At 40.0% G+C, this 20,604-nt stretch overlaps 1 protein-coding gene across 1 annotated transcript in view; it reads left to right on the top strand.

Moving 5' to 3' along the window:
• The window catches only part of ncor1 (nuclear receptor corepressor 1), a 78,743-nt gene that overhangs the window by 42,656 nt on the left and 15,483 nt on the right, over positions 1-20,604 (top strand). The window contains exons 17-31 of the mRNA XM_084730801.1: positions 703-768; positions 5,130-5,266; positions 5,370-5,466; positions 7,336-7,765; positions 7,877-8,000; positions 9,290-9,467; positions 10,132-10,299; positions 14,296-14,462; positions 16,326-16,440; positions 17,698-17,786; positions 17,932-18,100; positions 18,195-18,320; positions 18,416-18,499; positions 19,286-19,536; positions 20,250-20,559. Coding sequence (XP_084586927.1) covers positions 703-768; positions 5,130-5,266; positions 5,370-5,466; positions 7,336-7,765; positions 7,877-8,000; positions 9,290-9,467; positions 10,132-10,299; positions 14,296-14,462; positions 16,326-16,440; positions 17,698-17,786; positions 17,932-18,100; positions 18,195-18,320; positions 18,416-18,499; positions 19,286-19,536; positions 20,250-20,559 — 2,511 coding nt within the window. The remainder of the gene's footprint in view (positions 1-702; positions 769-5,129; positions 5,267-5,369; positions 5,467-7,335; positions 7,766-7,876; positions 8,001-9,289; positions 9,468-10,131; positions 10,300-14,295; positions 14,463-16,325; positions 16,441-17,697; positions 17,787-17,931; positions 18,101-18,194; positions 18,321-18,415; positions 18,500-19,285; positions 19,537-20,249; positions 20,560-20,604) is intronic.

A 20,604-nucleotide genomic window follows, 5' to 3' on the forward strand; every position in this document is an offset into this window, starting at 1 on the left:
TTGGGGGGTATGAGGGGGGAAAGCCTCCTGTTAATGTCAAGGGTACATCTGCTGCTATATTAGTCCAAATGTTTACACTGTCTCAGTGGGTGCCATGGAGGAGAGTGGGCTAGAGTTCAGCCGGCCCCCCTCCACGCTAGCCATGCACTTCTGTGAATTTTGTAGGGGGGTGTGGAGCTCTGCAGCCAAGCCGAGGCAAGAAGGAGGGGTGTGTGTCTCTGTGTGTGTCTCTCTGTGTGTGTGTGTGAGTGTATGAGATTGCAGTGTCACAGTAGAAGGGTGGGAGGGTTTGGGGCTGGCTGTTCTATCTGTCTATTTGTCTCCATCCAAGGCCATTTCCCAAAGAGGGAGGCAGGGCTCTCGGCTCCTCCACTGTCTGGCGCTACATCAGCTGACCAGGGCCCTCCCCTCGTGGATTAGAGTGGAGGAGGGCTTGTTCTGGGCTGTGTGGGGAAGGGGAGAGATAGGGAGGAGAATGAGTGTGTGAGCGAGAGTGTAAGTGAGGGAGCAGGTCTCGGCAGCCCCTGAATGTAAACAGATTATTAGATTAGCGGCCATGAGAAGGAGACGGCTGAAGAGTGGACTGTCACTCTTCCTCTGTCTGTCTCCCTCCCTCCGTCTCTCTCTCTCTCTCTCTCTCTCTCTTTCCCTCTTTCTGTCAGTGCTGATGGGGCTGTTTCTTCTTTCTTTGTGATATTATAGCTGGTGCTGGTGAAACCGGAGAAACTTCTCGCTGGACCGAGGAGGAGATGGAGGTCGCCAAAAAAGGTAGTGTTTCATTTCTTTTCTCTCTCGCGCGTTATCTCTCTGTCCTTCCTCTCGCTTTCTCTGCGTTGCTGTGGCTGCTCTGTTTTTTTTATGATCTTTCCTTGTCTTCACCCCCCACCCCCCCACCTTCTCTGTCTCTTTCTCTTTTCCTCTTCTGATTATCTGATGTTGCCTCGCCCTGCCCGTTTCTTAATATGCACTCAGGAATGAACGTGCACATGCGATCACACAAATGGCAACTTGTGCTGGTGCTTTGCTGGAAGCTGTCAAGAGACCAATGACGGGTTTCAGGATTTTTTTTTTTCTTGCTCTGCTGGCTTCTCAGAAATGATCTATTAAGGCCATCCATGAAGCAACAGAGCGTGACAGTTGCAGCTTCCTCTAAAGATCACTATCTGTTATTCACATTCGAAAACTTTTTCTTTTTAAGTTACTTTGCTCTTGTAAATTCTCCAAAATGCCTGTTGCATATTGTGCCTGGTATCAGACTGTGCCGCCGCAGTCATTAGTCAGGTCATATGCCATTCAAGTGTGCCTTGGCAGTATAGGCTCTTACATAGGGTTCCCTGAGTGCCAAGACCCATAGACTTGAGGGGAGTAAATAAAGGGATTAATGTGGATTAATTAAGACTCTTGGGAGGGTATTTGAGGTTTGCTTCCCTCTTAACAAAAACTTCATTGCTGCTATGATCTCCTCAGGCATTCAGACCTGTATGCGAGATATGACTGGGGATTAGTGTACCTAAAGGAGACCTGCATGACCTCTTCCAGTCATATGACGAAGCAGGTTCAGAAATCACTTTTATGCTGTGCTGCCACGCACGGCTGGTCATGCAAGCACATTAAACACAGTTCCCTTCTCCTGAGGTTCCTAAGTCATTCTTGTAACCTGTTGATCTACATAGTCCCTGGTGGTAATACCAGGCTGACACATCCCAGGCCTGCAAGTCTAATCAGAAGTTTTGACAGAGAGAGGAGGAACTCTGTGAAGAGAACAAGAAAATAACAGTTCTTTGTGAGATTGTCAAAGTACAATGACTACAACAGAGCTGATTGAGTAGTTTTTAATTGCTTTGGTCATTAACAAATAAGCTTTAAGCAAATCAGTTGAATTGGACTTGGCTGTTCAATATGAAGACGCCTTGCTCCTCTCACGTCATCTGTGATATTAAAACATCTTATTTCCACACATTCAGAGTAAAAGTGCATCCTGCTGCTCACAGTTCAGCTAAAAAATCCCAGTGCACCATGGAGCATCTCTCCTGTCCGGCCTCATGCTGTCTTTCGTTTCTGTCACCCTCCTCCACAGTTAGTTTTGTGATTTGTGGTGATTTTTAGACTTCCTTTTGTTGTTTTTTGCTTTTTTTTAAGTTTATACTCTGCTTTGCTGTTGTGTTGCTCTCTTTACAATGATGCTGCTAAAAAAAAAAACTAGAGACAAAACTTGTTTACCAGCCACTCCAACAATTTTTTTTATTATTATTTTTTTTATTTATAAATGTGCCAGCTAATATAAAAATATATATATATATATATATTACACTCCCCTTAAATATAATTCTTCGTTGAGATGTTATCTCTGTGCCTTGTAATGCAAACTAACTGACAATGATTTGAGTCATCGACTTTCAGGGGGCACCCCTAATCTTGTCATATCAAACTCAAGATTGTATGGTCTTGTACACGTACTTTCAATGTTGCAGGTAGTGATAAACTGAGTAATCTGTTGCCTGATTTTCTGACATTTTGAAATAATTGGCATTGGCTGATGGGTGCGCTCACAAGACCCATAACCAAAAAATGTCTGCAGATACATCCGCAGGCAGGCTCGTCAGTGTGGCTGCTGTGGAATGATGTTAGCGCTCCCCCTTAAGTTTGTTTTGAGCACTGTACTATAACATCTGAGGCAGCCAACTGTAGCCACCACATTTCTATCAGCAAAAGTAATTACTGGCTAGTGTTTTACATATGTATTATGTTATAAAGTATAGAATAATGCAGCTTAATGACATTACTTCTGACATACTGTGCCCAGCTCTCCCTTGAGTACCAGTCATGTTCTGACATCTGCAGCATAGCCCAATAATTTTTTTCCATTTCATTAATTAATAAAGATTCAATCTAGAACAACATGTTACTAGCTAAGACAACCATGCATATTAGATTGTAATGTCCCCCCTTATTAGTCCTAGTAGTGGACTAATAAGGGGTTTTCATTGGCTGCTGGTTGTTGTTATTATTCTGGTTTGTTTGCATGTTGTCAGTGATGTTACAGATATTAGGGCTTCAGACAAAGACACTGATACAACAGCACCAGAAACAGTGAATACATAAAATTTCTATTGAAATTGATCAGCTCCTCTCTTACAAGTTCAAAAATGATTGAATGTTTTAAGCTTCACAAAGATTATTTCAGGGCTGCTACACTGTCTTCTTATCTTGAGAGGTAACATTTACAGTAATTGCATTTGTCACGCTAAGTATCTACCAAACCAAGAACTTAAAAATAAGATAACAAACAATCTTTGTTTCTTTCTTTAACAATCTTTTAGCTCTGTCAAGGACTTTTGTCAAGAATGTTTGCACAGTAAAACTGGATAGATTGTTGCCATGGTAATACTGTAATACTGACGTAAGTTTTTTGCTGATTCAGAATGAAAAAACAGTGAAGTGTTTGATCATTGCATGTGAATATTCTTCTTTCATTCTACTTATTCTCATTGTCATGTGACAAATGTAACCGTACAATAAGTTGACTGATCAAGTGTAAACTTATCTTTAAGTTGACACTTGGAGACATTTAAGTGAAGGTTCATTTTCCCACGACTTCTGAGAAATATCTCTTGTTGAATGTGTTTTGCACAGTGCTCGGGTGTACTATGAAAAGAGATCTCTTAAATTTTGTATGTTATTTGGAGGGTCTCACTGACCGTCAGTGTTACATGCGCTAGTTTTTTCTGCATATTTTTATATCTGCTAAGTGAAGTTGATGTGATTGGACAGAATAAGCTGCTTAACTTGTGTATAGACCTGAACTGTATGTCACAAAAATACACAAGACCCTCCTGTGTGACAGTTTTGATTTTTCTGCAAGTTGAAGTGTGTCTAAATAAGATACAAGTCACCCTGGACAGTCCCAATGCCCTCTTTCCCTCATTTAGCTGGAGCAGTAATGGGGCTTTGTGTTTAGCTCTGTGGTGATTTGTCAAGCTGCCAGTATCCCTCATCTCGGTCCGGCTGGGAGGGAGGGGAGGTCACAGGGGTTACACAATTTAGAGAAGAGACACCCTTATGTCAAAGGTAAATTGCAGTCTTCCAGTTCACTGCAGCTTAGCTTAGCGTAGTTTCAGAGTTTAGAAAGACCGCCAGAGCTGAGCGTTAATCAGGATGGCGGAAGACCAACAGCAAAGCATAGCAACAGGGACCCCATGAGTATGGTGTAATTTTGCAGTAATACCAAAAGTTGTGCAGCAGCTTTTAAATCTAAAGAAAGGCTATAAGGAATTTATTAAGATCATCTTCTTGAATTATAAGCAATCAGAAGTATAAGATGTCAGAGTATTTACATGCCAAATCAGGCTTTGATGGCTTGGCTACACCACTGTACTGTTCCTTTGCCGTGCATGAAATTATTGTAATTAGTGTAATATAGAATTAGCATATATTGTTATACATTACAAGTGGTTTCAACCTTATTAATTTACATTCTATCAACTGTTCAAAGGCTTCAAATTTTTTAAGGCGCAATAGTCAACATTCACCCAATGAATGAAAGTAACCAGACAATGAAAATAGTTAGTTGCAGCCAAATAGTGGAGTAATGGCGTCCCGAGCAGAGAATGAAGTCACAGTTCTTGTGTCTGTGTTGTAATCGAGGCTTCTCTGTTCTTTGTTTGGATGGCTGATCTGGCCATTTGTGCATGTTAGTTAGGGATGTAATGATATTACGAATATTAAGAAAATGTCCTCTATCAAATAAGAAATCTGACGTGTACAGCATTTTTTGTTTTTTCTTCCAACTCAAAATGCCTCTGCTTTCCTTAAAAGTACCCAACCCTGACCTAGTTGTGTGCAACAAATTGACATGAACTGTTTTTTGACAATGCGTGTTTGATTTATATATGTACACTTGCAAAACAAAACCAGTGCCACAGCCAGGAACAATCCTCTAATGTAGTAAAATAAATATTATCTGTGTACTATTGTGTTACACATTGTCACAGTTCTGTACTGTATTGAGACTTTTTTTTATTGCCATGATCAATATATTACTAGAGCTGGTGCTCTAGTGCAATATCTAGCGGTTGAGAATGTAACATATTGAGTCTTTAAAGTTCAATTCTATCTTTGTCCTTCTCCAGGGCTGGTTGAACATGGGCGAAACTGGACAGCCATTGCCAAAATGGTGGGCACCAAAAGCGAGGCACAGTGCAAGAACTTCTATTTCAACTACAAGAGACGTCACAACCTGGACAATCTGCTCCAGCAGCATAAGCAGGTAAGCTGTTTGCTATCTGCTCTCTGTTTATGCTCTGTCACTGAATTGTCATAACTGCAGTGTATTAACCTAAATCGCTTCTTTGTGTGTCTCTGTTTCTCAGGACACACGGCGGGCTCGTGCTGATAGATCTCAAGGTGAAGGTCTAGCCACAGCATCACCCGATGATGATGATGAGGACAACGCAGAAGACAGTGAAGGTCAGAGATGGATGATAGGAAGCATGTGCTCATCGTTAGATACGCAGACACACACATGTCCAAACACATTTATTTTGGTCTGGTCTTCCTGTTTATCTGACATCAGGGCATGTCCTGAGGCGACCTGGGTGTCCTCATCTATGAGTTGTGGATCTTCATGCCTGATAATTACAAAGTTTTAAGTAAATGGAAAGGAATAATTAAGTGATATGTACACTGCTAAGCCACGAAACCCGGTCCAGAATGTCCTCTGAATTGTCATGTAAGGATTTCATTTGGGTTGATGGCAATCTGCTCTCTCTGCGCTGACTGTAGTTTTAATGAGACAGGGAAAAAGGATCAAATGAAAAAAAGCAAGGGGGGAGAGGTGGAGATAAAAGATATGAACTAATTCTGACTACATGGGCGCCTGTTGCGTAACAGTTCTTGGCTTTGAAGACTCAACAAAGCCTGCTCTTTGAACACAAAGTGCTGGTCCACTTGTTTGATCCAGCAAGCCTGCCTGTCTACCCGCTCCCTCCTCTCCAGAGGTCGTTATCTTTGCTGGCATTACATGATAAAGATTATGAAAAAGATACCGTGCCAGGTAAAGATATAGATTATTATGACTGCTGCCTGATCAGCATCAAATAGTGCTGGTTAGTAAAGTCAACATTTTATTTTTTGAGCAGCCAAGTGATTCAGTGCGTCATTTTTCTTGGAAATTGTCAGACTTATATATAATTTAAAAAGCCTTCGGTTCACAAGATAGCAGTGGCGACAGCGGGAGGTCACAGGGTTTCTCTCATGTTTATTTGACTTTGTCTTCGTCCCATGGAAACCCAAACTGCTCTTTTGAGGTCTTGGTGATCTCACATTAAACACATCGGACAGAAGAGCTCATAGAGCCAGAGGAGGCATTAGCACAGATCTATTAAAGGTGCCTTACAAACATTGTGGTGTTTGTCATTTGGATGTTTAATAAAGTTTCTTCTCTGATTTTGATTTGATAGATATATTGCATCTGCAGATTGTTTTTGCATAGACATACCATCTGGACTATCATCTCCATGGCAACAACTGCAGATGCAAACCAACAGGGGCAGGCAGATATTTTTACAATAAAGTGTTTCTTTTTAAAGGATGCATGATTTTCAGATATGAATTAATATTTTTGTTATTTAAAAACTATTTTCTTCAGTGTCTTGTCATATTGTATCTGAACACAGTTGGCATTTAAGATACTTAAAGGAACAGATTAGTTTGTGTTTTGAAAGGCTGTTTTTGTGTCCTTAAGGCCTTGGACTTATCATAAGCAAACTTTATTTTTGGTCAACTTTACTTTTAATGGTATAATGCAAGATCATTAAATAAACAAAGCCTGGCCATAGATTAGATACAGTAGTGACTGGCAATTACGTGTGTGCTGAAGCAAAACGTGACAACTGATAAATTCCAGATGGGTTGTTAAGAAATATGAGAAGCATGGAGAGGAGGTAAACTGTTTTTGGATTGTATTCTTTTCTAGTTTTTGTGGTCTCTTGCCCCAAAGGGCAAATCATAAAAAGTATTAAACTATTTTGATATTTGGTCACTCGGTAAAGTAATTTTTTTCCCAAAATTGCTGGAAATGCTGCTGTCAGTCTCTCAAATATGGCGATTTCCTATTTTTTCCTGCTTATTATCATATTAAACAGAATATCTTCTGACAAAACAAGGCATATAAAGACATCTTGGTTTGTAAACTGCTGGGAAGGACATTTTTCACTATTTTCTAACATTTTATGAATGTTCTAGCCTGATAATTAACTTTAGTCCTTGTCATCTGATAATCTAAAAAATTGTAGATTTCTGAAAGTAATTAAATTAATACTTGTCGTGCATCCCCAGGTGGTGACAACAGCTCTGATACGGAGAGTGCCCCCTCCCCCTCTCAGGCTGACTCCTCAAAGTCTGGTGACTCCAAGAGGGCAGACAGCGCTGCAGGAGATGCTCAGTGCTCTGACCAGGACAAAGGTCAGGCCAGCAACGGAAAGGCCCTGGAGCCATCATATGGTGAACTCTGTGTCAAGGAAGAGAAAAGCCCAGAGAGTGAGACTGGATCTCAGGAGGCCAGGGTGGCCTCCTACGCAGGTTCGGTGCATCCCAAAACTGAACCTCAGGATGTGGACATGAAAACCGGAGAGGTTCAGGTCAAGATGGAGCCGGAGATCAAGGAAAGAGGGGAGAAGGGAGAGCACGGGAGGGAGGTCCACTCAGATAATGACTCCAGCGCCACCTGCAGTGCTGACGAGGATGTGGAAGCAGAGCCTGAAAGGAGGTATGTTCTCATAATCACTATCTTCATGTTCTTACTTTGGGTGTTTACAAAAACAGGATACGTTGAGGGTTTTCAATGTGACATGTACATTTTTGCTTTGTGCCTCTGCAGAATATTCTCCATGGAAAAGCCCTCACTGCTCAGCCCTCCAGGCTCGGTGCTGGTGTCCTCCCCCAAGCAATCCCAACTCAACATCCAGCAGCTGCAGCAGCGGGCAGCTGCCATCCCACCTATGGTTAGTCACAGTTTCAGGTTGATCCATTTAGACGGCCACTGAGGCAGGTGGCAGGTTAAAGCATGCCCACATTTTCCACATCAGTCTTTATGAGTAGCTTTAAATCTGGATCATTCATCTACCAATACCCAGTTGAGTAAAGGTTAAAATTGCTCTTTAACTTTTATCTTTTGATGCCTTTTTAAGGAATAAGTTGCATAAAATAACCATAAGGATTTCCTTAAGACATTGTAAGAGAAGACTGTTTGATCTCTAAGTGTTTTCCTATAGCTACTAAAGTATTCCCTAATGCGTTGCTACAAGGTCCTCTGTAACCATTTTCCTTAGAAAATTTGAAGGGACCCTTAACAGTCCCTGAAAAGGGAAAACATCTGTGGTACATAAGATGTATAAATTTCTGTTGATTGAAGAGGAGGAGGGAGAGATGCCAACATGCATTTTCCAGGACAGAAAAAAACCCACTGGACTATGAGAGATGTCCAACTTGTTAAAGACCATAGATTTGACATTAGCACTAGCAACTCTCTAGCAAGCAAGCTTTAACATAACCCTGCCTCATGTATTTATGGTGCTATATTGTTTTGTTGAAACTGTTATTGCTGAGTTTATCTCTTTATCTCTGTCTTGCTATCTCAATAATATATTCATATTTCTTCATTACTTCATTTACAGTTTGTTTCACTGCAAGATTTCTCACTTTCATTTTGCCAATTGTTTCATACCACATGTTCTTTGTGTACTGCTGTTGCTGTGTTAAATCTATTTGGCTTATGTTCTTGCGCTTTCTGTAGTCTTCACGGAAAACAACATTCTCATTTTCTGTCTAGTTTGGTCGTTTTTTTTATTTGTGTTTTCTTTGTTGTATATTTTGGAAAAGCTAGCTAACACTGACAATAATACTGTCAAGTAACATTAAGGAATGATGTGAGTGAAGCCTAACTAAGATAACTGAAATCCATGTGCTGTATTATGACAGTAATGATTTTGAAAACCTGCACCCCTTACCTCAGTGAAATATTTTGCTTAAAGGACAAACAAGATTGAAAGATAAGGTAGTTTATGCAAGCAGGCACAACTTCCTGATTAAAGTGTAAGACATATAGAGTCTTACTTATGCGTTTTGTCAAATGTACCTTATATTCTTGGAAAGCAAAAATTCCAAGATATTCAGGGTGTTTTTTATTTGAGGTTTGTTCAGTGCTCCATGTTCACTGCTTTAGTACTTTATCACTTAGTTTATATCTTGCATTCCAACTCATCTGGACCTTTTCCCTCCTTAACTTCTCTAGGTGCCTGGTGCTTTCGGCCCTGGTGGTGTGCCCATCAGTGGCTTTGCCATGTTGCAACACCAGATCAAAGCAGTGCACGATTCAGCGCACCAAGAGGAGAAGCAGAGGCAGGATCAGGGAGACCTGGAGCGCAGACCCCCCTTCAACACCCGCAGCCCCACCATACTAGACAGAGATGGTAAGAGAACAAAAAACTACCCTCATTCTGTCCTCATCTCCCCTCCCTCTTGTTCATCGCTCCTTCAGCCTTGTTCCCTGTCGCTGCTAGCGGTGGACTATTTATAGCTGATGCATTTTTTAGGCCCCATTCATTTTTGTGCAGTTTCACAAAAGGAGCCGTTTGAGAGTGATCTGGACTGTCGTAACATGGCTCAGCTTGAATCAAGACAGAAAAGTTAGCTGACCCTGTTTTAGATTTGATGCAAAGTCGGAGCTGAAGTCTTGAGTCAGTGCTGCTCTTGAAATGCAGTTGGATGAAAAAGGGCACCATGGTGTTTTTTTGAACTCGTATGACTGGAGCGTGCCAGAAAAGGACACTTGCTGCTTCTGGGCAGTCAGATGTAGTTCAGTCAGTCACTAGGCAGACTGACTGCATTACAGCATGATTTCTGCAAAGCTTTTAGCACCTTTTAGTCGGAGTGCTGTGAAGAGTAGAGCTGTCAGTAAGCTGCTGAGCTCTGACACCAGGATATTTATTACATAGGTTTCAGCGGGTGTGTGTCCACGTGACGGCATAGGTTGTACAGGCCCGTACATTCTAGGTCAGCTCAATGCTCGCTGGCATTGAGTTCTTGTTTTAATAGTGGTTGTCTTCCCTTTGTCCTTATGCCTGTGTACTACAGGTAAGCCCTTACCCTACATGCCTTATGACATGAAGCTGGCTCTGGACCAGGAGGCCCACTCCGGTCGGCCAGGCTCTCCCTACAGACTTTCCCCCAGGGAGCTGAGCAAGGCCTCACCCCAGCATGACCCCAACGCCCCCAATGTCTCCCGCTACAGTGTGCCACCAGGTAAAAGCACACATCTTCACCTCCTCCTCCCCTCTTGCCTCCTCCCTTCCCTTGCTGATACAGACTAGCTTCGTGTGACTCTTTTAAAGTCTTTTGTGTTTGACAGTGGAGGCACTTTTTTGACTTGGTTGGCAATAGAATGTGATATAGTTTGGATTGAAATTCAGTATTTTTCATGTTTAAGTCTCTTACCTTTCAGTTTGACATGTTTTGATATTGATATTTAATTCTCTCACAGACTGTTTTTATATCTGCATGCACAGTTGCTTGATTGCCTTTATTTGAAGTTAAAGTTGGAGTGATGTGGAGCTTTTAATCCTGTTTTAAGTCTGGGTTTTGCAGGGTTTTAGAGCACTTGTGTATCAGATAAGTCAGGCTGATTTGTCCAAAGGTATACTGTATGTACCCACATTAAAGGGTACAGGATATATATTGTCAGTGTTAAGCTGACATGAGAAATGCACTTTGAAATGTATGCCATAGTTTCTCTTGAGGAGTATTAAATCATTAAAAATGGAGAAGTTATCAATGATTTTCTAACAGTTTTATTTTGGGAACGTGTAGTTTTCTATGTAGTCCTCTTATTTAAAGGTACAGTTCATGTTTGTTGTATTAGATGGTTGGGTGGGGAGGACCTTAAGAACTAAGCTCATTTTGAGTTGTGGATCTTGTTTTGTATGTTGTTGATTTGTATAATCAATAGATAGATGGCAGATATGTGCTCTTTAGGCCATACAAGGCTTGGATTGCTGCATGAGAGTAATGTACTGTGCGTTTGAACACGTGTACCAGTACAGTAGAGGTCAAACAAGCCTGAGCCGCTCTTTCTGGTATAATCAAATACCAGATTGGCACGACTTTATAACTGCCACAGCATGACTTTATAACTGCCACAGTTATGTCAATACATGACTCAGAGAAAATACTAGCTGACCCCTAATAATTTTACTTAAAGATAAAGCATAAATGCATTACAAAAACTCACCTACCTGTTTCGATCACAATAATTTATAATACAGTGACAGTGACAAATATCGTAATGAACAGAGAAATCATAAAAATTTCATTATAGTGATGACATACATTTTTCTGTCATGTTATATGTTCTCACTACAGCTTATAAAAATGCACACATCGCCAGAAATCCATTTTCTGTTTTATATAAATATGATTAATTATTGGTGAATGAACTTTACTCCCATTGCACCATATTAGCAATGACTGGCAGATGATATACTTAGTTTTATCACTAGAGTGCAGCCGCTCCACTTACACTCTCATTCACTGTGTTTACTTGAGTATTGAATTTTACATAGAGGTTTGTTTCAAATATGTTTTATTAAGCCATAAAAATGCTTGTTTTCATTTATATGAAAGAATTACAAAATGATGTTCATGTACATTCACAGATAAAGCAGGTGATATAAAGGTATGCAGATTGAATTAGTAGAGTTATTGGAGCTTGGAACAGTATTTAAAAAAAATCAGCAGATGTGAGAAATTTTCAAAATAAAGGAAATAAATAGTTTAACTTCAAATGAAAAGATGAAACGAATGTATTATTAAATAAATTTTAAAAACAATAAATCTTAATCTAATTAGGACTATAAATCAGATAAGGTGGTCTGAAAACACCTCTTGTTTCCCTGTCCCCTACTCTTCTGTCACTTATTTACTTACTAAATAAAATATAACAGTTTACAAACTTCTATGTGCAATAAAGTTCAGCAACCAACTCTACCAAATTGGCATATGATGATGTCTACAGTGAAATATTGTGATGGGTGATGATACTGTTGCTGCATCTAAAAGGGTTTTTGTTTCAGCACCCCATGGAAAGTCCCAGGGGACACACTACCTCAAATACAGAAGGCTCTTAAATCATGTGATGGATGACACTATCGTCCATTTGGCACAACCCTGATGTCCAAGTTGTATAATTGAAGTTGCCAAATAATGTTATATTGTGGCAGTTTGTCTTGAAAGGCGTATCTTATCCTTTCCAAATGTAATGTCCCGGATTAAATCACGTTGTCACATATTGGACGTAGGAACTCTTGTTTCCATGATGTAAGTAGCAGTTATCTCCTGTGCAGAGGCTGTAAGAGAGGAATTATTGTTGGGCTGTAGTGAGTCCTCTTAATGCTTTAGATACACCAGTAATAATTAGTAAAGGTTGTGGTTTTAGTGGAGTATTAATATTGTCTGAGATGTTTTTAAAGATATGAGACTGAAAAGTTGCGATACACAGACTTTTGAATTGTATATCAGTTGAACAATGAAACTAATTTTATACATGACCCATCATGCTTTCATTATGCTTCTTCTAAATCTAAATTATCCTATTTTTTTGCTGTTGTGACACTGATTCTAAACTATGTGGTAACCTACAAGATGAAAATAACGTATGATGGGGGCAGGAGTAGAATCAAAATTATACACAAGTTTGATATTGATTGTGTTGGTGGATTTTAGTTTCTCATTTCTTAGACTTGCATTCGTTTTGTATTGTTATGGTTTGAGGACAGCAGTCTTGATTCTGCTAAGAAGGCAGAAGGGAAAGTCAACCAAATTAGGGTGCACAGAAACTATTTCCTGTGAAAATATCTGCTGCTGCTGTTGTTGGTGTGGAAATGGCTTCACTTCACTGCAGCACTTTTTCTTGTTTGTCATTTGGGGCAAACATATTTTTCATGTCCTGACACATTAGGTTGTTGTCCCTGATGGTGAACTGCAGCATGAATGTTAATGTTTGACACACAGTCTCCCTGCAGCAGGGATTTATAAATTGGTCATTGAGTGGCTTGTTTTCTTATCTGTCCCTGTATGAGCCAGCAGGATGATGACGTCCATGCCCGCTGGAGGAACTCTCTCACACAGCCATTTGCATTTTTGATTTTGTGGAGTGCAGAGCGTGAGGCGCGCTCCCTGCATGGAGGTTACTCCCGGTCTTGTGTGGGTGTATTTATGTGTTGTGATCCTTTTCGTCGTCTACTTGGCTTTCCCAGGAGACACTAAAGCAGACAGCAGACACAGACCAAGGTTACCTCAAGATGAGGACAGGCTATTTAGTGAGGTCATCAGTGCTTACTTTGCCATTCACTGGAGTCTGTCAGAATGAAGCTGAATATTTTATCATGCAGTCTTTGATGGGAAATGAAGCTTAATGGAACCCTTATGTTGGGTGGGTTGAAATGGTGGTGTCTGGCAGGCAGAAGACATTTAGAGCACAAGTTACTGTGTGAGGTAGGTATTTAATTCCCAAACAGGCTCCAGACTGCAACCAAATTTTTTTTGAGAGTGCGCAAGATAAAATTTTATGTGGTTGCATTCGTGCGAGTGGCTCAATCTGGGAGAAACATCAACCTGCACAGCCAGAGAGCCTCGTTGTAGTGGTTCCACACCCACAGTCATGCAAGTTTTAACGACAGTCTGTAACTATGTTATACCCAGAGCATGTAGTGAGAGTTGACCCTCTCTCTCTCTCTCAACAGTGCTGATTATACCTAACAAGGCATCAGCTACTTTGAGTTTTAATGTTGATGTTTCAATAACCCTATGTATTGGCGACCTTAACGTTCTTAAGTTAACATTAGCTAGCTTTGGAACACCCTGAGAACCAGGTATACTTTGGGTTAGCTGGCTAGTTTCAGCATGAGTTCATGAATTTTTATCAATAATAATAATCTATTGGTAAAGACTAAAGAAGTTAACTTACTATTACATCTGGATAAAAAATGTTGTTTGATTTTAATGGCAGGATTTCTTTTCAGCATCTCCTGCAAATGCTGATAACAGTAATCTATAATCAAATCTTTTAATTGCTTATTTTGACACTTTAAACGTGTACAGTGATGTACATTTTGCTTTTTTATGTGTGCAGTGAATCTTTTACCTACATTCAATCAATTTAATTCAAGCAACAAAGAAGCAGAAATAACAATAATTGTCAAATGTTGTTTGTGTAATGAGTTATTTTTGTTTTTTCCCCACCAGTCCTCCACCCTTCGCCCAACCAGCTGGTCCAAAGTATGCAAGATGGAGTCCGCGTAACATTCAGCAGACCCAGTCGACCCCCCAACATTCCCTCTCCTCCTCCACTCATTCCAACCACCAAGCCCACGGACAAGCCCTCCTTCATCCAAGGCGGCTCCATTTCCCAGGTAAGACAGCAAAGGTTGTTGGTGGATCCAGTGCAGCAGTTCTGCTCTTACTTTTCTACACCACTGACATTCACATTCGAGCAAAGACAAAACTGTAAAGGTTCCCTGCAGATGTTTTTTTCACCTCTAGTAGTACTATGGAGCCGTTTTTCTATGATAGGGTCCCTGCCAGAGGTGGCAGTAACATGTCAATTTATGTAGCATTGCACCAACAAAGACATGGAAGAAGAACATTGCAAGTTAGTAAAAATGTAACCAATGCTGGATTTGCAAATGTTCGATGAGGAAGGTATGTATTCAACACATTTCTTAGAGCTCATTGATACACACAGTGCCTTTTGGTGAGTAAAATTGAACATAAACACATTTTTTGGTCATTTACAAGAAAATTCCACAGGGCTCTTTTAATCATCAATTTAATGTGAGCTGTCGCTTAGAATGAACACATCTGGGTTTGATGATGGTAGATTTTCCACAACAGACACCATGACACACCAAACACAGCTCTGTCTACTTACCTAGATTTTCTTTATCCATTTATCAAAGGAAAAACCAACGCAATTCTGTCAAGTTATACCATCCTAATTAAATGCATCTTCTTAGAGTTATTCTCTCCCCAGAATGATGTAAGGAGTTACATTACAAGGGTTAATCCCAGTACTAAACTACAGCTTTTTTACCCATTAAAGGGTTTTGTGTTTTGTTTTGTTTTGTTTTTTTCCTTTTTCAAATGGAGCTTCTAAGGGAGGCCTGTTACTTTTTTCAAATCTGGCTGAAAAAAGTAAATTGCAGAGGGGCTGGAGGTTTACATTTCCTTTGTTTACCTTTTAAGTTAGAAACAATAAACCTATTAATTTTTCTCTCCACTTTATTAGTTTTCACAAATGGAGAAGAAACATGTACAGAAGTACAGGGAAAAAAACAATGCACCTTTGTAATCCTAAATTAGAAGTAGCTTGTTGTTGATTGAATGAACTCAATATTGCATTTAATATATTTTCTTTTTTTCATTCAGTTTGACTCAACTTCAACTTCCCCCTCCTCAAAGCACCTGAGTGAAAATGTTTTAAAATAATAATTGTCTCTGTGCTTAACAACACACATAACTAGTGAATGGGCTAATTTGCCAACTAATAAAATCATTTTCTGATTAGCATTATAAACAAGCATAACGTTAGAATGTTTGCAGGTTATTTAAATAAACAATGACATCACAATGACATTTTTTATATTTATAAATGATCAGAGGGACGGATTAAGGTCGTTAAAGGGTCGGATGCAGCCCACGGGCCACCAGTTGACTCTGCCTGGTCTAAAGGCAGAGGGTGACATATGCTGTACAGATTGTAAAGCCTCTGAAGGCAAATTGTGATTTGTGATTCTGGGCTATATAAATAAAATTTAGTTGGCTTGACAGTAGAGCAGAGTGTAACCCAGACTTTGATAGTATATAGACTACAGTGTTTTTTGAAAATTGGTGTTAAAACTGTCTGAGACTGTTAGTGAGCATAAATTAAAAAGAAACAGATCATTTTCAGTAGAATTACCGTAGATCAGGGGCATGGAAATGGATACAGATCTTCTTTTATCATTATTGTGAGTGACTGTGATCAGTTTTTTATTCATTTTGAACTAGGCGGGAAGAATTAGTCTTTGGAAAACAGACCTACATTTGTAGGGAATCAAGGAACAGTTAAAATGTCCTGTGTGTCACAGTGCTTACAGTGTGATCAAACCACAGTTTATAAATGAAATAACTTTGACACATAAAAGATTATCAACATCACATGACAGCACTTCTTGTTTTCATGAACATGGTGATCTGACCTTGAAATGTGTTCTTCTCTGCTCCTGCTTTCCCAGGGAACTCCTGGCACATACCTGCCGTCCCATGCTGTTTACGGGCCAGAGGGGACTAAGAGCACTGTGGGCTCCATCTCTCTGGGTCTGCCTCGACAGCAGGATCCTAACAAGCCTGGTAGGACAACAGGCTGTCACATTACTACACCGTATCTTCAGTGGGAAATTCGGACAAGGCACTACTCAGATACAATCCAATGTGACATGAGAGTAGGCTTGTATGCAGCATTAGACAGATATAAAGTACCACCCCCACCTATGCTGCAATAACTGTTTCAACCTTAAAGCTGTAACCAGCTATAACAAGCTGCATTAAAGACTGAGCGTATATTCACATCCTTTATTCCCACACTTATTTTGCAATTTGCTGCTGCTGTACATCCATCCTCAGTCACAACAGAGGGGTGTCTCTTACCTGCTCTCTTAAGAAGAGGACATGTAACTCACTGGCCAACTGTATTTATCATGGAGGAAGCTAATTAACGATTAATGAATACATTAGCAGAATATTTACATGTTGCATTAAATTCCAAAACCTGACAAGCTCACTATTAATAGCTCCATGTAGGCTTGTGTGGATGAGGTTCATATTGACCACACTGGTGTTCAGTCCAGTTCGCACTGCTGCAGAAAACATGATTGCTTATTTGCATTGCCAAGTGTTGCCACATTGCATGCTATGCTGCTATGTCAAATGAGGTTGTTCAGGACAATTGAGGACATATCGACGGTCAAAGAAAGGTTGATGTTTTAAACATCCTTTAAACCTTTGGAGCACAGCTCTGTTGTGTTACTCTAGAAGTGAAAGTGAAACAGAAGTCTAAATCAAAAGCCATTTCTTCTTCGTTTTTTCAGGTTTTCATTTCTAGTTTGTATAGCTTCACCTTACATATTATTTAATCTGTTTTATGACTTCCATTCCAGCACTGGGACACTATGTGACAACAAAATCAACTGTGGAAATTATATATTATAAATTCATTTACTTTTATTAACACACTAACACAGTTTTTATTTGTTATCTCATTGAAGCCGGGGTGCTGTTCAGAGTGTATCAACTCTCAGCCACCCTCACCAAATTCAATAAGTAGTCTAGTTTAGGACGTAAACACAACACACGTCTTCCTTATGTTACCTTTCAACATTCAGCTGGTACAGCCATAAGGAGCATACAGACAAGTTTTACAAAATTGTTACAGGTGATCATAATGTCGAAAACTGGGTTTTGAATTTACAGTTATTGACTTTCTTGCATATTCTTCCTTTTCCCCCATGTTTAGTTACTACCAAAGTCATACTTTTGGTTCACCTCCATTAGATGACACCAACCACACGTGACTTAGCTCTCCTTTTTTCCCTCAATGTAATTCTCCAGGAGCTGCAGTTCCATCCATACAGGATGGCAGAGGAAACCCAGCAAAGGTGGGCGAGGGTCTGCCTTTCAGGGGAGGATCAATCACTCAGGTAATAAATGGGTGAAGTGATTTTTATGGGAATTATAGGATAACAGATAGAGAGAGAGACTTTTTCATTGATCATATATTTAAGGGTGTGTGTTTTTGCTTCTTATGTTGCATTATGTCTTTGGGGGTTGTTTTGTTTTTTTTAGGGCACACCAGCCCTGCCCCAGTCCAGCATCGCTGCTGACTTGCTGAAGGGCACAATCACAAAGCTGGCCACAGAGGACCTGAGCAGTCCAGACAAGACCAGGGGAGAACAGCTGGCTAAAGCTCACGTCATCTATGAAGGCAAGAGTGGTCACATCCTCTCCTATGATGGTAAGTGCTTTGATTATTTTTATTTATACAACAAGTAATTGTTTACCCAATGTACAAAAAACTGAGCATGATTTTTTTTTTTTGTGTTCAAAAGCTATCAACAAACCCAGGGAAAACACCCGCAGCCCCAGAACAGGGCATGAACTGAAACGCACTTACGACATGATGGAGGGACCCATGAGCAGAGGGCACCCTGGTAGGGAAGGAGCTCCATTTGAAGGTATTGATTTTCTGTCAGTGAGTGTACACTCAGATGTGCCCAGGTTTGTGTGTTGTTCTGTATCAGAAGAGTGATCATACGTGTTTGTTTCTCAGGGCTGATTAGCAGAGCCTTGCCCAGAGATGGGCTACATGGAGATTCGAAGGAAAGACCATTGATCACTGGATCCATCATGCAAGGTATCTAATTGCAAAGCTTGCCACATTCCTATAAATCACTCACTGGTAAACTTAATTTGCCTTTTTAGGCATACAATGAAATTGTGTTTGGTAACTCTCAGAGAGACAGCACAATAGAAAACAAGATAAAAAACAAGAATAAAAGGCTAAAATGCAGGAATGAAAGGATAAAAATGAATAAAAGGATAAAAATGGAATAAATGATTAAAATAGGAATAAAAGGATAAAAACAGGGAGTTGTTGATATAAATAGGAATAAAAGGATAAAAAACAAGAATGACAGGATAAAAAATGAGAATTAAGAGATAAAAACCAGAATAAAAGAATAAAACATGGATAGAAGGATAAAAAAATGAATAAAAGGATAAAAACAGGAATAAAATCATCAAAAGAGGTATTAAAGGCTAAAAACAGGAATAAAGGGATAAAAACCAGAATAAAATACTAAAAACTGAATTAAAGGATTAAAAACAAGAATAAAAAGATAAAAATAATAAAGTGATAAACAGGAAGATTAAAAGGGGAAAATAACAAGTTGAGAAGAATAAACAAGATAAATGTTATGAGGTAACATCTTCAGTCTACTGGTTATAATAAATGAGGCACTTGAATGCAGCAGATAAACAGAAACTACATTATAAAAAGGTATTGAAAAAAACACACAAAATAACAAAACCACTGCTCTTTGATTTGAGGGCACTGAGCAGCTGTGTCTGCATCTGTGCCATCTTGCTCAGTAGAATCAAATAATGAGAAAAAGCTGAAATACTTGTCACATTTTTCCAGGAACACCCAGAGCCACTGCAGAGACCTATGAAGACCCCATGAAATATGGAAAACAGATAAAACGAGAGAGCCCACCCATCCGCTCCTTCGAAGGGGGTATTGGCAAGGGTAAGCCCTACGAGGGAGTCAATACTATCAAAGAGATGGGACGCTCCATTCACGAAATCCCCCGGCAAGATCAGTCCGGCCAGGACATGTGTAAGACCCCTGACCTGTCGGACAGGAGGGTCATGGAGGGCTCCATACCACAGGTAAGACAGTTTGAGTTTTGAAGGGCTGGCCAGGATTATTTTATGGGCTACTACTACTGCTCTTTAGATCGGTACAAGGAACTTACTTTCATATTGAAGGGATTGTTAGGATTATTTGAAGTGGGGTTGTATGAGGTACTTAGTCAGTGTACTATTACAGTAGATGGAGGTCAGCACACCCCCAGTTGAAGCAGAGAGGAGTACCAGTATCAGTATCACTCTCTCCGAACCAACCAAACCTCCACAGGTGAAATCAGTCATATTGATTTACTTGTCTATTGCTGTCTTGATAAGTTAGTTTATTTGCATTATTGTGTGACTTTGGTGAATCAGAATTACTGTTTTAAAACACAGAAGTTACACAATGAACACAAACAAACTAAGCAGTTGTGTCAGTGGTAGACGAGAAACTCGAGGTAAAATTACAGTTTTTCCTTTAAGAGTCTGGTTGGTTTGGAGAGAGCAATGTTAGGCTTATACAACAGCAGAAAATGGAAAATGTGGTCTAATGGCAAGGTAAACTGGTGAAAATATTCTAAATATAGTGTATTCCTAAAATGTTTTTTTTAAATAATCCAAAGTATCCCTTCAGTGGGTTTTATATCTGGGTTTTATTTTACCTTAAACATTTTATTACTGAATATGTAAAAATCAGAAATACACATGATGCAGATAACAAGTGATACTGACCTTTTGTTCCTTTCCTTTACCAGATTCACTCTCTCAACCAGCCTACCATCAAGCACAATGTCAAGTCCTTAATCACCAGTCCCAGCAAGCTTTCTCACAACATGCCCCAGCTTGAGGCCATGGAACGAGTCAAGTACGAGGAGAGCAAAGCAGTGCGCCACACGTCTGTGGTCAACTCAACTGCCTCGGTCCTGCGTTCCACGCACCAGGAGGCTAGCAAATCCCAGCTTAGCCCGGGCATGTATGATGACGCCAACGCTCGCAGGACCCCTGTTAACTACAGCACCAATCCCGTGTCCAGAGGGTCACCCATGCTGGGGCGTGGTCCAGAGGGTATATTCATAACCATTTTATTCACAGACTCTGGAACTGCAGCCC

This window comes from Lutjanus erythropterus, chromosome 11 (assembly GCF_056507025.1).
Source record: "Lutjanus erythropterus isolate fLutEry1 chromosome 11, fLutEry1.hap2, whole genome shotgun sequence".
Classification (NCBI taxonomy): domain Eukaryota; kingdom Metazoa; phylum Chordata; class Actinopteri; order Lutjaniformes; family Lutjanidae; genus Lutjanus; species Lutjanus erythropterus.